Here is a 15,885-nt window from a genome sequence, read left to right as displayed (position 1 = left end):
GGAGGGAGACGCAAGAGGGAAGAATATGGAAACATACGTATATGTATAACTGATTCACTTTGTTATAAAGCAGAAACTAACACACCATTGGAAAGCAATTATACTCCAATAAAGATTAAAATAATAAATATTTTAAAATAAATAAATAAAGGAAGAAAATATACATGACCTATAAGTTCATAAATCAGACATAGCCCTATTAAAATTAGGGCACATTTCCTTTAGTCCTTACTAAAAATTAATAGTGATAAAACTTACCATCTTCATATTGTTTTTTCCGAGTTGTACTTTTATCAAGTGATCCATCTAGAAAGCCTTTTCCAATCTCTGACCAAACCTGAAAATAGGAAAACATATCTATTACCTAATATGTAAATTTTCCAAATCATATCAAGCAATCTAAGCGAACAGTTGGAAAACCTTTCTCACTAACAGAACTGTTAATTAAACTCTCCTTTTCAAGTGGGCTGCATAATCATTTACTCCATAGTCTTTAAGGATAGGTCACAAATATATTTTAATAATTTCATTCAAAGTACTTTCAAACTAATTATAATTAGAAAGTCAAAAGTTCCCTTCCGGGCTTCCCTGGTGGCGCAGTGGTTGAGAGTCCGCCTGCCGATGCAGGGTACATGGATTTGTGCTCTGGTCCGGGAAGCTCCCACATGGCGCGGAGCGGCTGGGCCCGTGAGCCATGGCCGCTGAGCCTGCGCGTCCGGAGCCTGTGCTCCGCAATTGGAGAGGCCACAACAATGAGAGGCCCGTGAACCGCAAAAAAAAAAAAAAAAAAAAAAATTCCCTTCCTGAATTTTAAAGAAGTATATGCACAGGGAGGAAAAGAACATTGCAGTAGAGTCAATTCTCAATGTTTTATTATAATGGCACCAGTGGATAAGTAAAATTCATCCGGAATTCCAAATTTTTACTTCACCTGCAATACTGATAATGCTTGCCTGAGATCCAGAAAAAGGTTAAAAATTAGTCTAAGGTTTAGAGAGGGTAAACAACAGAATAGGCTTCCAATTATTTCAAAATTGGATAATTAGCCCTTAAAAAATTGTTTACAATTCAAAAGTTCTGAAAGAACCTGGGAAAGGACAAAACACTTATTAATCAATGCTAAATATTTTTTAAATTATTAATAGAGTTAAGAGTCCTCAAGTCTTATCTTACAAAGATATGCCTTTCAGATTATTTAAATGTAAAAAATTAAACTATTAAAAGTAATGTAGGGCTTCCCTGGTAGCACAGTGGTTAAGAATCCACCTGCCAATGCAGGTGACACGGAAGATCCCACATGCCACAGAGCAACTAAGCTCGTGTGCCACAACTACTGAGCCTGCACTCTAAAGCCCATTAGCCACAACTACTGAAGCCCACGTGCCACAACTACTGAATCCTGCGCGCCTAGAGCCTGTGCTCCACAAGAGAAGCCACTGCAATGAGAAGCCTGCGCACCGCAACCAAGAGTAGCCCCCACTCACCACAACTAGAGAAAGCCCGCGCACAGCAACAAAGACCCAATGCAACCATAAATAAATAAATAAATTAATTAATTAATTAATAAATAATGAATTAAAGTATAGAATCTTTATTAAAAAAAAAAGTACTGTAAAAATGTAGGAATACCCTTAAAGTGAGAAAGAAGTTCAGCTTTTTGCTGAACAGACAGAAATCAACAAGTCTTCTTGGATCTCTGAGACAGAGGAGGACCCAGGGCAAACTGAGGCCCCCAAGACTGGAGAGACAGGTGAAAACAGGGAGTCACACTTTACTGGAACAGACATACAAGTGGAAACTACCTCAGGAACCAGTGCTGGGGCAGGAAAACCTGAACTGTAATTGACAAATGGCTAGAGATTCAGTATGACAACTCTGACAGTTAAAAACTCCAGGGGACCCAGACACAGGGCCCCCCAAGTGAGATTTACCTCCAGGAGCTTGACCAGGTTCCCTCAGTAAATATAAGAGAAAAATCCCCTTAGGCTTCCAGCAGGGAGAATGAAAAAGGAACCCATTTAAAATAAGGCAGAGCACTCTGCTCTTCTTAACAAGGCCTGCCCTCAGAGGGAACTCATTAGCCAGAGTCTAACCTTCTGGGGTATTAACAGAGCTGGGAAAGGGATATTCAATCCCAGTCAAGTCTAGTCTTTCCCATGGGAGAAGGGAAGTACCGAACTCCCGCCTATTCTAGCCATCCTTTCCCACCTAAGGGGGGAGAAAAAAACTGAGAAACACTGGTGAAGTTCACAGTCCAAATGCATAGGCTCACTAAAAGACAGACCTAATCACAGGATTATGGAATGCTTCCCCTTTCTCCACACCTCACCACCACACTGCTAAAGGCCTATATACACTAGTTTCTTTTACACAGTACATCATGTCTGGCTATCAAGAAAAAGTTACGAGCCATACCAAAAGGCAAAAAACACAATTTGAAGAAACAGACCAAGCATCAGAATGGCAGGAATCTTGGAATTATCAGATCAGGAATTTAAAACAACTATGATTAATTGCTAAAGGCTCTAAAGGGTAATAGGCTAAGGGCTCTAAATGATCCTTAAGTAAAGGATAAAGTAGACAGCATGCAAGAACAGGTAGGCAATGTAAGCAGAGAGATGAAAATCCTAAGAAAGAACAACAACAACAAAAAAAACCTAGAGATCAAAAACACTGTAACAGAAATGAAGAATGCCTTTAACAGGCTTATTACTGATAGTATACTGGTTTTGGCTTAGGAAAGAAGGTGTGATCTAGAGGATATATCCATGGAATCCTCAAACACAGTTTCTTACAAAACAAAAAATACTCTTTCAATATGATCCAGCAATCATACTCCTTGGTATTTACCCAAAGAAGCTGGAAATTTATGTTGGTACAAAAACCTCCACAAGATATTTATGGCAGCTTTATTCATAATTGCCAAAACTTGTAAGCAACCAAGAGGCCCTTTAGTAGGTGAATGAATAAACTGTGGTACACACAATGGAATACTATCCAGCTAAAAGAACCATGAAAAGACATGGAGGGGGAATGCCCTGGTGGTCCAGTGCTTAAGAATCTGCCTTCCAATGCAAGGGAAGTGGTTTCGATTCCTCATCGGGGAACTAAGTTCCCACATGCTGCAGGGCAACTAAGACCGCGTGCCCCAACTACTGAGCCCAGGTGCTCTAGAGCCCATGCACCGCAACTACTGAGCCCACATACCACAACAAAGAACCCACGCTCCGCAACGAAAGATCCCACATGCCACAGCTATCCCACATGGCACAACAAAGATCCCAGGTGCCACAGCTAAGACCCAGCACAGCCAAATAAATAAATAAATTTTTTTTTTTAAAAAAAGAAAAGACATGGAGGAACCTTAAATATTAATACATACTGCTAAATGAAAGAAGCCAATCTAAGGGTATATACTGTATTATTCCAATGTCATACAATATTCTGGAAAAGGCAAAATTATGGATACAAGAAAAAGATCAGTGGTTGCTGAAACTGGGGGGGACGATATTATAATGATGTATATATGTCATTATACATTTGTCTAAAGCCACTGAATGTACGGCATCAAGTGTGAACCCTTACATAATCTATGGACTCTGGGTGATTATTATGTGTCCAATGTAGGTTCATCCTTGGCAAAAAATGCACCATTCTAGTGAATGATATTGATAATGGGGGAGACTATGCATGTGTGGAAACAGGGGGTATATGGGAAATCTCTGTACCAACCTCTCAATTTTACTGTAAACCTAAAACTGCTTAAAAAAGAAGTCTTTTTAAAAAAGCACTATAGGGGGGCTTCCCTGGTGGCGCAGCGGTTGAGAGTCCGCCTGCCGATGCAGGGGACACGGGTTCGTGCCCCGGTCTCGGAAGATCCCACATGCCGCGGAGCGGCTGGGCCTGTGAGCCATGGCCACTGAGCCTGCGCGTCTGGAGCCTGTGCTCCGCAGCAGGAGAGGCCACAACAGTGAGAGGCCCGCATACCAAAAAAAAAAAAAAAAAAAAAAAAGCACTATAGGGGACTTCACTGGTGGCCCAGTGGTTAACACTTTGACTTCTAATGCAGAGAGTGTAGGTTCGATCCCTGGTCAGGGAGCTAAGATCCCACATGCCTCGCAGCCAAAAAAACAAAACATAAAACGGAAGCAATATTGTAACAGATTCAGTAAAGACTTTTTAAATGGTCCACATCAAAAAGATCTTTTAAAAAAATAAAAATTTAAAAGCACTATAAATAAACATAAAAGCAAATGAAAATTGAGATAAAAATAAAAAGCTCTTACAGATTAGTAAGAAAAAGAAACACATTGATAGAAATATGGGTGAAGGACATGAGAAAGCATCCCACAAAAGATGAAACACAAGTTGTTCAGCAAAAATATTAAACAATGTTTAACCTCACAAACAATAAAAGAATTATAAATTTTAATCACAAAAAATCATTTTTTACTTACAAGATAGGCAGATATTTAAAAGACACATAACTCTAAATGTCAAAAGCACAAGGAAAGAGCACGCTAATGCTGGTGGGAAAATAACTGAGACAATGTTTTTGGAGGGTAGTTCAGAAACAGTATGCAGTTGGGTGTGAGGTGAACATTTTTCACGTTAACGCCTGTGAAAGCGGTATGCATCTTATGACTGACGACATCTCCCAAGTGCTGTCAGCCAAGCAACAGTCGTGGTGCAGCTGTCACTGCCTCTGCATTCACAACCTGGTTAGTGCTCCTGGTGGCATGGCTGGACAACAGCAGCCCCGGGGTGTTTCAGAAATTAAAGATCATTTAAGGCAGGATTTTAAGTCATGTTTATGGTCTGAAAACTTTGACAACTTCCAGTAATGTTAAGAAAATACCAGATTGCTGCCAAAAATATAAAATTTGAATCTAGTCACACCCAAAAATATGTAATTTGAATCTAGTCAAACCCAAATGAGGGACAGTCTACAAAATAATTATCCTGTACTTAAAAAAAAATGTCAAGATCAAGAAACAAAGAAAAGCTGAGAAACTGTTGCACATTAAAGAGGTTTGACCACTAAAAGTAAAGAAATCTGAATATGGGCTCTGGATAAAAGTATGGTATGAATGCTAAATTTCCCAAGTTTGACAACCATGTTGTTGCTATATGAGAGAATATCCTTGTTTTTAGGATATACAGACTGAAGTATTTAGGGGGAAAGAAGCAAAATGTCTACTTTACTCTCAAATGGTTTGGGTAAGGAGAGGAGGAATGGATGGATGGATGGATGGATGGATGGACGGACGGACGGATGGATGGATAGATAGACAGAATGAATGACAAAAGCAAATGGGGCAAAATGTAAACAACTGGTGAACCTGGACGAAGGATATTATGGGAGTTCCTAGTACTAGCTGCAACTTTTCTATAAGTTTGAAATTATTATTTCTACTTTGAAATTCTAAAGAAAGAAAGGTAAAGAAAATGCCAGCATAAAAATACGCAGAATAGGAATAGGTATCAGCAGCTTAGAATAAAATTCTGGAAATAATAGTGGAGGTCCCGTTTTAAAACTGCTGTCTCATCAACATGAAAAAAATCAGATAACAACTGAGTCAAAAATTGATTCTTCGTTAAAATATGAAAACATTTTAGGAATTCCTTAGCCAATTTGTTTTAGCTGGGTAACCTGAGTAGTTTACTCTAAGAAGGGGAATTAGAGTGATTTTTCCACTTTTATTTTTACGCTCCTGAACATGTGAACATTTTCTAAGAAATGTATATTTTTCAATCATCAAACACAGGTAATAAAACAATTTTAAAGGGAAAAATGATAATATTAAACAGTGACAGAGTGTTAAGCCACAGTGCCTAGTGATTTTGTTTTACACACATTGTATTATTTAACCTGTTTTTATAGATTTGAAAATAAGTGATTTCTCAGAGATCCAAAATGCAGTGAAGTAAATGACTTAAGTATGATTTGAAACAAATAAAGTAATATAATGTTGAGACTGATAAAAATAAATAATAAAGTCCATATGTGAGTTCAGAAAAGGCAAACAGTAAACTTGTTTTCAACTGCATTAGCCTTTCTTCATATTCATTTTAGTATTTTAACACTCCATCAACTTTAATTTCTTTCTATATAGGACGTAGTGTCTATTAAGTATGGTTTTTCTCTTTATTCTTGAAATTAGTATTATTTTATAACACACTTGGTTTTGGGTGTTTTGCCACGCCACATGGCTTGCAGGATCTCAGTTCCCCAAGCAGGGATTAAACCTGGGCCACAGCAGTGAAAGCCCAAAATCCTAACCACTAGGCCACCAGGGAACTCCCGACATACTTGCTACATATTAAAAGAAAAATTTTTTTTAGTCATTCATTTTTTAAATTTCAAAAAGTAACTGCTTAGGGACTCCCTGGTGGTGCAGTGGTCGAGAATCCGCCTGCCAATGCAGGGGACACGGGTTTGATCCCTGGTGAAGATCCCACATGCCATGGAGCAACTAAGCCTGGCACCACAACTACTGAAGCCCATGCGACTAAAGCCCGTGCTCAACAAGAGAACAAGAGGAGCCACCACAAGAGGAAGCCCGCGCACTGCAAGGAAGAGAAGAGTTGCCCCTGCTCTCTCAACTAGAGACAGCCCACAAGCATCAATGAAGACCCAACGCAGCCAAAAATAAATAAATAATATACATAAATTTCTTTTTAAAAAGTAACTGCTTAAAAAAGTAATTCTTGGGCTTCCCTGGTGGCGCAGTGGTTGAGAGTCCGCCTGCCGATGCAGGGGACGCGGGTTCGTGCCCCGGTCTGGGAAGATCCCACATGCCGCAGATCGGCTGGGCCCGTGAGCCACGGCCGCTGGCCCTGCATGTCCGGAGCCTGTGCTCCGCAACGGGGGAGGCCACAGCGGTGAGAGGCCCGCATATTGCAAAATAAAAGAAAAAGAAAGAAAAAAAAAAGTAATTCTTAAATTTTTAAAAAAGGGAACAATTAACCTTCTTGCATTGTTTTTAGCCCCAAACAAGGAAATTCTGTACTACAGAATCTTAAACCTTCTTTTTAAGAGGCAAAGTCTACATTATTCAACTATCCAATTTGATGAAAGAGTAATTTTAAATTTGGCCCTAGACTTACTGTGCCATGATTCTTCTGGAAGCGAATGACTTCTTGTTCATCTTCAAATGTACTACCCATTACCATCTGCGTAACAGACTTCATTGCAAAGCCAAGCATATGCTGGCAGAGAGGGACATGTTGGGACTCTGGGTAGGAGAGCCACTTATCCAATAATTCTTCCGAAAGCTGAAAGAAAACAGAAAAACACAATGATTTACTACTTTCTCCTACTAAATCTTAGAAAAATCCATCAAGTAGACTCATTTCATAGAGTATACAGTTCAACTCCTTAATCAGCAAACATTCAGGTGTTTACTGACCTGTCAGTCTAACACTGGCTCCACCAATAATTACATCCCTAATAGTTTAGGTTCAGATTCTGTCAAAGGGCTGATTTGGAAAACAAAAGAACCACAACAGTGAAAACAGAAAATATAAGTTAAATGTTCAAAGGCTGGGAAAACCTTAAACCTAAAGGAAATTAAGATATTAAAGTCTTGGGCTTCCCTGGTGGCACAGTGGTTGGGAGTCCGCCTGCCGATGCAGGGGACACAGGTTTGTGCCCCGGTCCGGGAAGATCCCACATGCCGTGGAGCAGCTGGGCCCGTGAGCCATGGCCTCTGAGCCTGCGCTTCCGGAGCCTGTGCTCCGCAACGGGAGAGGCCACAACAGTGAGAGGCCCGCATACCGCAAAAAAAAAAAAAAAAAAGATATTAAAGTCTTAGTATCTAATTAAAAATGGTAAAGGTTCCCCACAGACTGGTTGTGATATAGTAAACAATCAATAAATATATGAATATGTAAAAGTCCTAGACATGCTTCAGTGACAGAAACCTCTCAGAGTCTCTTTGTCATTCCTTCATCCAACGAATATTTATCAAATCCCCTGTGGAATAAAAAACAATGTGTAGGGACTTCCCTGGTGGCGCGGTGATTAAAAATCCACCTGCCAACACAGGGGACACGGGTTCAAGCCCTGGTCCGGGAAGATCCCACATGCCATGGAGCAACTAAGCCCATGCACCACAACTACTGAGCCCACGCTCCACAACTACTGAAGCCTGCACACCTAGAGACCATGCTCCACAACAAGAGAAGCCACTGCAATGAGAAGCCTGCACACCGCAACGAAGAGTAGCCCCCACTTGCCGCAACTAGAGAATGCCCACATGCTGCAACGAAGACCGAACGCAGCCAAAAATAAATAAATAAAACAATGTGTAATAAAAATATCAAAAGCTTTGGAGTCAGAAAAACCTTGGGTTTACTTCTGGCTCTGTTACTTAGAAGTAATGTGACTTTGAGCCATTTGCTTGACTTTTCCAAGGTTCAGGTGTTTCAACAGTTAAACAGACATGACATCTCCCACTTTTCACAGTTGCTGTGATAGGGATAATTGTACTTACATCACACAACACAGTTTTGTGAAGGGTTTTGTGAAGTAAAATATATAAAGCCCCTTTCATGTTAGGAACTCAAATTTAAGCTACTTTCCCATATCAACTCCATGAAAGTTTTGTCACAGTGTAAAGGACTTCACTGATCTACACATATGCCACTAACATAATTTTGAAAATTTACCATATCTATATAATATTTCCCATTACAATTCTCTTTCAAAATGTTCCAGAAGACAGACTGACTTCCACAATGGTGGAGTGAGGACTTTGGTGATCTCACTCTCCCTCTAAAACAGTGAAAATACGTGCAAAACAACTAAACAACTAACATCAACCATTCCAGCACTTTGGCAATTAACCAAAACCCAGTACCCACTGAGAAGTGTCTATTCAACAGGAACAACTAAACCTTGGTAAGACAGTGGGGTCTTCAGTGTTTTAACTTAAGGTTATTTCATTTTACTTCTCTCCCCAGCTCAACAGTAGCCAAAAGTCAACAGCACTGCAGAAAACAGAGCTCTATTAAAAGCACCATCACCACCGGTCATCAAAATGGTCACTGAAAACAGAGGACAGGGAATCCCAAGACTCTAACCCTCCCCAAAAGCATGTAATGAGCTGGCCAAAACTGTCAAAATCAACTTCTGAAAAACTCTGGAATACAGCCAAAGACTTACAACAACCAGGGGAAGCCTTGATGAAGAAAGAAGCCATTGCTTTGTGGTAAGAAAGCACTGTGACATTTTAAACAGCCTGCCTGTAATTCCCATATCCCAGAGAGGCAGCAGCTAAGAGAACAGCAGCCCATACTCCTGGTGCAAATTGCTAGGAAGCGATACAGACATTTTTGTCAAAAAATTGTGGCTGTGGGTCTCAACCTGTCTGGCAACTCCCATCAAGGACTGGTGATAAGGTTGCCCTTGTTTGGCCCAACTCTGAGCATTTCCAGAGCTAGGACAGGTTCCTAGGTGGCTTCTGCAGAAAACATTTAAAGGTGCAGGTATTGGCTGCAAAAGCTGGGGCATGAAACGACAGTTGGGACAAGCAATGAAAAGACCAAGAAGCCAGGGAAGGAAGGGTTGGGAGAAGAGATAAATGTGGGAATAAGAGCTTTTAAAAGCTTCTGCAAATACCAGGGAATTAAGAAAGTCATGTACATGCCCAACACCAGGATACATGCTCAGAAAAGGTCTGAGAAGACTAGGCTTTCACATCTGGGGTCTTCTGGCTCCATACAAGCAGAAAGTGAGAACAAAGGCAGAGCTCTATAAAGCCTGGATAAGTGTTAAAGGAGGACTCCAACACAAAGCGAATCTGCAAACACTGGGAGAGTTTTTTAAATTTTCTTTTGTAAGCCTAAAGTGTTTAAGGTAAAATCTGTCAAAACACCAGCTGAGCATTAAGCTAACAGAACAGATGCTTCAGTGGCCACACGTGACAAAGAATACAGACTTTACAAAAACAGTTTAGAAAAGACTAAGCAAGTGAACAACAATAATCCACAACAGATAGCAAGAACAAACTCTAAGGAAGGTGAAGAATCTGATTTCAAGATTGCCATCCACACGTGTGCCCCCTCTGGCAGAGTCTCGATATCAGTCATGGGAGCATGGGATCTTCCTTGGGTGCTCTGTCTCAGCCCTAGAGTTGGTGACTGCTCCTTTTACCAGCTATACCTGTATTCTTTAGAGTTATCTTTACTTCTGACTAGCTAATCTCTCATTACTCCAAATCCCCTGCTGTAGTTAATAATTCTTTATATTAAACTTTCCCTATTTAAATAATTGTGTGCTTTATCTCTCCCGATTGGACCCACACGGATAAACACTTTAAGAAACACGAATCAAGAAGAAGAGAGAGAAGGTACTAATGAGGCTAATGACATTAAAAATATAACAGAGATACTTCCCTAGTGGTCCAGTGGTTGAGAATTCACCTTCCAATGCAGGGGATGCGGGTTCGATCCCAGGTCAGGGAACGAACATCTCACATGCCGTGGTGCAACTAAGACTGCATGTCACAACTACAGAGCCCACGCGCTCCGGAACCCGTGCAACACAACTAGAGAGCTGCTACGCCACAATTAGAGAGAAGCCCTCGCACCACAACAGAAGATTCCACGTGCCGCAACTAAGACCTGACACAGCCATAAATAAATAAATAAATATTTAAAAATATATATGTATAACAGAATAATTGGCAATAAAGCATGAAAAGAAATGAAAGGTATTAGGATTGGAAAAGAATAAAACTGTCACTAATCTCGGATATCATGATAAACCATTAGACTTAATAAGGAAATTTGGCAAGGTTAATGACTACAAGGTCAATATGCAGAAATCAACTGTATATATAAGTAACAAACAAACAATGAAATTTAAAAACTGTAGCATTTACGATAGCATTTTTAAAATACCACTAAATAGGAGTAAATTTAATAAAAGATGTAGAAGATCTCTACACTGAAAAGAGAAAAAATTATTGAGAAAAGCTAAAGACCAAAAAGTGGGAGGGTATTCTTCCATATTCATGGATTGGAAAATTCCCTAATATTGTGGACAAAGAATGTTGCCTACCATTCCAGTAAACAACAAATGTTGCCACCATCAAGCTATCAGCCACTGCTGCCCCTCCTCCCCACATGGTGCACCCTGAAGGGATTCAGAATGGAGAAAAACAGGATACAGGCCTTAGATATGTAAGATGTATATCTAAGGAATAATTTCAATAAGCCCAGACTCTTACATCTTCTCATACATAGAAAAGCACTAAAATCACTAATTTCAGATATCTGGTTTTTGCCATTAGCAGTAGTCTTCTGATGTTTGACTACACAGTTTTTTTTCTCAGAATATATAGGAATATATCCTGGCTCCTCCCTTACCTCTTCAGAACAGTTCCTCAGAGCCATCTGAGAGGCTGTTTCCCGGGCTATTTTTCTCAGTAAGGTCCCTGAATAAAACATAACTCACAACTTTTAGATTGTGCCTTTTTCCCCAGTCAACAATATGTAAAGGTAACTTTACATACATCAAGTGACCTACACAGTTACTTGGTTTTGACAAAGGTACATTACAGTACAATGGAAAAAGGATGATCTTTTCAATGTTATGCTGGGTCAACTGGATAACCATATGGGAAAAAATGAATGTTAACCCCCTTCCTCATTCTTTACACAATAACAAACACTAAATAGATTATAGATCTAAGTTCGAAAGGTAAACAGTAAAACTCTCAGAACAAAATTTAGATGAATATATTCATGACATTAAGTTAAATAAAGATTTCTCACGTAAGATTTAAAATGCAGTAAACATAAAGGCAAAAAAAATAAGTTACACTACACTAAAATTAGCATCTGTTCATCAAAAGACAAGCTTAAGATCATATAAAATCAAGCCACAGTAAAAATACTTGAGATATACACATATATAATATATATGCACCCACACATGCATCCAATAAAGTTCTTAAATTCAGAATTTTTAAAAACCTCTTAAAAATCAATACAAAGAGAGAAAACCCAAAAGAAAAATGGGCAAAAGACTTGAAACAGCACTACACCAGAGTGACTATCCAACTGGTCAATAAACAAATGAAAAAATGCTTAATTTTATTCACCATCAGGAAAATGCAAATCAAAATCACGACAAGTCCCTCCCATCAGGGACCTTGCACAAGCCTCTTAGATAGACTCATCCACGAGAGGGCAGACAGCAGAAGCAAGAAGAACTACAACCCTGCAGCCTGTGGAACAAAAACCACATTCACAGAAAGATAGACAACATGAAAAGGCAGAGGGCTAGGTACCCGATGAAGGAACAAGATAAAACCCCAGAAAAACAACTAAATGAAGTGGAGATAGGCAACCTTCCAGAAAAAGAATTCAGAATAATGATACTGAAGATGATCCAGGACCTCGGAAAAAGAATGGAGGCAAAGATCAAGAAGATGCAAGAAATGTTTAACAAAGACCTAGAAGAATTAAAGAACAAACAGAGGTGAACAATAAGATAATTGAAATGAAAACTACACTCGAAGGAATCAATAGCAGAATAACTGAGGCAGAAGAACGAATAAGGACATTTCAACCAAAAACGGATAAGACAGAGGGTGGAATTCACTGCCACGGAACAGAATAAAGAAAAAAGAATGAAAAGAAATGAAGACAGCCTAAGAGACTCTGGGACAACATTAAACACAACAACGTTCGCATTATAGGGATCCCAGAAGGAGAAGAGAGAGAGAAAGGACCTGAGATAATATCTGAAGAGATTATAGTCAAAAACTTCCCTAACATGGGAAAGAAAACAGCCACCCAAGTCCAGGAAGCGCAGAGAGTCCCATACAGGATAAACCGAGGAGAAACATGCCAAGACACACAGTAATCAAACAAGCAAAAATTAAAGACAAAGAAAAATTACTGAAAGCAGCAAGAGAAAAACGACAAACAACATACAGGGGAACTCCCATAAGGTTAACAGCTGACTTCTCAGCACAAACTCTACAAGCCAGAAGAGAGTGGCATGATATACTTAAAGTGGTGAAAGGAAAGAACCTACAACCAAGATTACTCTACCTGGCAAGGATTTCATTCAGATTCAATGGAGAAATCAAAAGCTTTACACACAAGCAAAATCTAAGAGAATTCAGCACCACCAAACCAGTTCTACAGCAAATGCGAAAAGAACTTCTTTAAGTGGGAAACACAAGAGAAGAAAGGGACCTACAAAACAAACCCAAAACAATTAAGAAAATGGTAATAGGGACATACATATGGATAATTACCTTAAACGTGAATGGATTAAATGCTCCAACCAAAAGACACAGGCTCGCTGAATGGATACAAAAACAATACCCATATATATGCTGTCTACAAGAGACCCACTTCAGACCTAGGGACACATACAGACTGAAAGTGAGGGGATGGCAAAAGATATTCCATGCAAATGGAAATCAAAAGAAAGCTGGAGTAGCAATACTCATATCAGATAAAATAGATTTTAAAATAAAAAATGTTATAAGAGACAAGGAAGGACACTACATAATGATCAAGGGATCAATCCAAGAAGATATAACAATTATAAACATATATGCACCCAACACAGGAGCACCTCAATACATAAGGCAACTGCTAACAGCTATAAAAGAAGAAATTGACAGAAACACAATAATAGTGGGGAACTTTTAACACTTCACTTACCTGGATGGACAGATCATCCAAACAGAAAATGAATAAGGAAACACAAGCTTTAAATGACACAACAGATCAGATGGATTTAATTAATATTTATAGAACATTCCATCCAAAAACAGCAGATTATGCTTTCTTCTCAAGTGCACATGGAACATTCTCAAGGATAGATCACATTTTGGGTCACAAATCAAGCCTCAGTAAATTTAAGAAAACTGAAATCATATCAAGCATCTTTTCTGACCACAGCGCCATGATGAGAGAAATCAATTACAGGGAAAAAAACGTAATAAACACAAACACGGAGAGGCTAAACAATACGTTACTAAATAACCAAAAGATCACTGATGAAATCAAAGAGGAAATCAAACAATACCTAGAGACAAATGACAATGAAAACACGACGATTGAAAACCTATGGGATGCAGCAAAAGCAGTTCTAAGAGGGAAGTTTATAGCTATACAAGCCTACCTCAAGAAACAAGAATAATCACAAACAATCTAACGTTACACCTAAAGGAACTAGAGAAAGAAGAACAAACAACCCAAAGTCAGCAGAAGGAAAGAAATCGTAAAGGACAGAGCAGAAATAAATGAAATAGCAACAAAGAAAACAATAGCAAAGATCAATAAAACTAAAAACTGGTTCTTTGAGAAGATAAACAAAATTGATAAACCATTAGGCAGACTCATCAAGAAAAAGAGGGAGAGGACTCAAATCAATAAAATTAGAAATGAAAAAGGACAAGCTACCACAGACACCACAGAAATACAAAGAATCCTAAGAGATGACTACAAGCAACTTTATGCCAATAAAATGGACAACCTGGAAGAAATGGGACAAATTCTTAGAAAGGTATAACCTTGCAAGACTGAACCAGGAAGAAACAGAACATATGAACAGACCAATCACAAGTAATGAAATTGAAACTGTAATTAAAAAGCTTCCAACAAACAAAAGTCCAGGACCACAGGGCTTCACAGGCGAATTCTGTCAAACATTTAGAGAAGAGCTAACACCCATCCTTCTCAAACTCTTCCAAAAAACTGTGGAGGAAGGAACACTCCAAAACCCATTCTATGAGGCCACCATCACCCTGATACCAAAACCAGACAAAGATACCACAGAAAAAGAAAATTACAGGCCAATATCACTGATGAACATAAATGCAAATATCCTCAACAAAATACTAGCAAACAGAATCCAACAACACATTAAAAGGATCAGACACCATGATCAAGTGGGATTTATCCCAAGGATGCAAGGATTCAATATACACAAATCAATCAATCTGATATACCATATTAACAAGTTGAAGAATAAAAACCATATGACCATCTCAATAGATGCAGAAAAAGCTTTTGACAAAATTCAACACCCATTTATGATAAAAACTCTCCAGAAAGTGGGCATAGAGGGAAACTACCTCAACAGAATAAAGGCCATATATGACAAACCCACAGCAAACATCATTCTCAGTGGTGAAAAACTGAAAGCATTTCCTCTAAGATCAGGAACAAGACAAGAATGTCCCCTCTCACCACTATTGTTCAACATAGTTTTGGAACTCCTAGCTATGGCAGTCAGAGAAGCAAAAGAAATAAAAGGAATCCAAATTGGAAAAGAAGAAGTAAAAGTGTCACTGTTTGCAGATGACATACTATACATAGAGAATCCTAAAAATGCCACCAGAAAACTACTAGAGCTAATCAATGAATTTGGTAAAGTTGCAGGATACAAAATTAATGCACAGAAGTCCCTTGCATTCCTATACAGTAATGATGAAAAATCTGAAAGAGAAATTAAGGAAACACTCCCATTTACCATTGCAACAAAAAGAATAAAATACCTAGGAATAAACCTACCTAGGGAGACAAAAGACCTGTATGCAGAAAACTATAAGACCATGAAAGAAATTAAAGATGATTCCAGCAGATAGAGAGATATACGATGTTCTTGGATTGGAAGAATCAATGTTGTGAAAGTGACTATACTACCCATAGCAATCTACAGATTGAATGCAATTCCTATCAAATTACCAATGGCATTTTTGATAAAACTAGAACAAAAAATCTTAAAATTTGTATGGAAACACTAAAGACCACGAATAGCCAAAGCAGTCTTGAGGGAAAAAAATGGAATGGGAGGAATCAGACTCCCTGACTTCAGACTGTATTACAAAGCTACAGTAATGAAGA

General features: G+C 38.9%; 1 protein-coding gene across 4 annotated transcripts in view; it reads right to left on the bottom strand.

Annotated features, from left to right (window-relative positions):
- Positions 1–15,885, bottom strand: part of CYP20A1 (cytochrome P450 family 20 subfamily A member 1) — a 69,625-nt gene that overhangs the window by 35,870 nt on the left and 17,870 nt on the right. For 2 of the 4 annotated variants that reach the window (XM_065880271.1, XM_065880274.1), the window contains 2 exons: positions 7,111–7,278; positions 259–337 (listed from right to left, as the gene is read on the bottom strand). In XM_065880271.1, coding sequence (XP_065736343.1) covers positions 259–337; positions 7,111–7,278 — 247 coding nt within the window. Of the gene's footprint in view, positions 1–258; positions 358–7,106; positions 7,279–15,885 lie in introns of all 4 variants that reach the window. The other 2 variants (XM_065880270.1, XM_065880273.1) reach the window with 2 other exon arrangements.

The sequence above is a fragment of the Phocoena phocoena genome, chromosome 7, assembly GCF_963924675.1.
Source record: "Phocoena phocoena chromosome 7, mPhoPho1.1, whole genome shotgun sequence".
NCBI classification, from domain to species: domain Eukaryota; kingdom Metazoa; phylum Chordata; class Mammalia; order Artiodactyla; family Phocoenidae; genus Phocoena; species Phocoena phocoena.
The sequence above is the reverse complement of the archived record's forward strand: the minus strand, read 5'-3'. Positions and strand labels throughout refer to the sequence as shown.